Source organism: Panicum virgatum, chromosome 7N (assembly GCF_016808335.1).
Source record: "Panicum virgatum strain AP13 chromosome 7N, P.virgatum_v5, whole genome shotgun sequence".
Lineage (NCBI taxonomy): Eukaryota > Viridiplantae > Streptophyta > Magnoliopsida > Poales > Poaceae > Panicum > Panicum virgatum.
In genome coordinates this window covers 22,324,799-22,326,020 of record NC_053151.1, presented here as the reverse complement: position 1 = coordinate 22,326,020, position 1,222 = coordinate 22,324,799, and the positions used below count along the sequence as shown (strand labels likewise).

At 52.8% G+C, this 1,222-nt stretch overlaps 1 protein-coding gene across 1 annotated transcript; it reads left to right on the top strand.

Moving 5' to 3' along the window:
- Positions 1-219: 219 nt before the first annotated feature.
- Positions 220-585, top strand: LOC120681030. The gene has a single exon (XM_039962590.1). It carries the CDS (start codon positions 220-222, stop codon positions 583-585), a length of 366 nt encoding a protein of 121 aa, XP_039818524.1.
- The last annotated feature ends 637 nt before the right edge of the window (positions 586-1,222 follow it).

Sequence of the window (1,222 nt, the reverse complement as noted above, 5' to 3'; positions counted from 1 at the left end):
CGTCTGAAGCATTGGGTCATGTAGTTCGACGGATCTCTCAAGCTCGAAGGTGCTGGCGCGGGAGTACTTCTAATATCCCCCAAGGGCGAGCAGCTCAAATACGTCATGCAGATCTTCTGGAAGGCATCCAACAATGATGTTGAGTACGAGGCTCTATTGCACGGACTCCGCCTGGCAATCTCTCTCAGCATCAAGTGACTCCTAGTCTACGGCGACTCCATGGTGGTCATCAGCCAAGTCAATGACTCCTGGGATTGCAACAAAGAGAACATGGACGCGTACTGTCTCGAAGTACGCAAGCTTGAGAACAAATTCTCTGGTCTCGAGTTCCACCACGTCATTCGCGAAAACAATGTTGCTACGGATGTCTTGTCGAAGCTAGGATCTACTCGAGCGCAAGTTCCAGCAGGGGTCTTCGTCCACGAACTCCACAAGCCATCCATACCGGAGCCGGCGCCAACACCGCCAACCACCAACCCAGTCCCGCTTGAGACCAGTCAGGAGGTCATGATGATTGACGTGGACTGGAGAAAACCTTTCATCGACTACCTCAAGGACCACCTAGTACCCTTCGACAAGACATAAGCTGACCAAATCACACGCCAAGCGAAGAATTGTGTTCTAGACAGAGAAAAGCTCTAAGGGCGAGGTGCAACTTCTAACGGACTAATGAAGTGCGTCTCCCGTGAAGAAGGCAAGGACATCTTGGAGGAGATACACAAAGGGATCTGCGGCAACCACGCGTCCTCCCGGACCATCATTAGCAAAACCTCCAAGGCAGCTTTCTACTGGCCTACAGCATTGGCCGACGCAAAGGAGCTCGTCCGCAGATGCCAAGGATGCCAGTTCTTCGCCAAGTAGCAACACGTCCCAGCCTACAAGCTCATCGCGATACCACCAACTTAGCCATTTGCTTGTTGGGGGCTCAACATGATTGGTCCCTTACCAACAGCGCCAAGAGAATTCAATAGAGTTCTGGTGGCTATCGACAAGTTCATCAAGTGGATTGAGGTCAAGCCCATCACCTGCCCCAAGGCTGACCGGGTACTCGACTTCCTGGATGAGATCGTGCACCGCTACGGCTTCCCCAATCGCATCATCACAGATCTGGGCTCCAACTTCAACAACCACCAATTCTAGGAGTACTGCGAGAATAGCGGGATCGATGTTCGGTACATCTCCGTCACTCACCAGCGGGCCAACGGCTAGTTTGAGCGCGCCA

What these genes read in the sequence shown, in the direction of transcription:
- LOC120681030 (XM_039962590.1), top strand. Translation starts at nt 220, where the DNA reads ATGGTGGTCATCAGCCAAGTCAATGACTCCTGGGATTGCAACAAAGAG.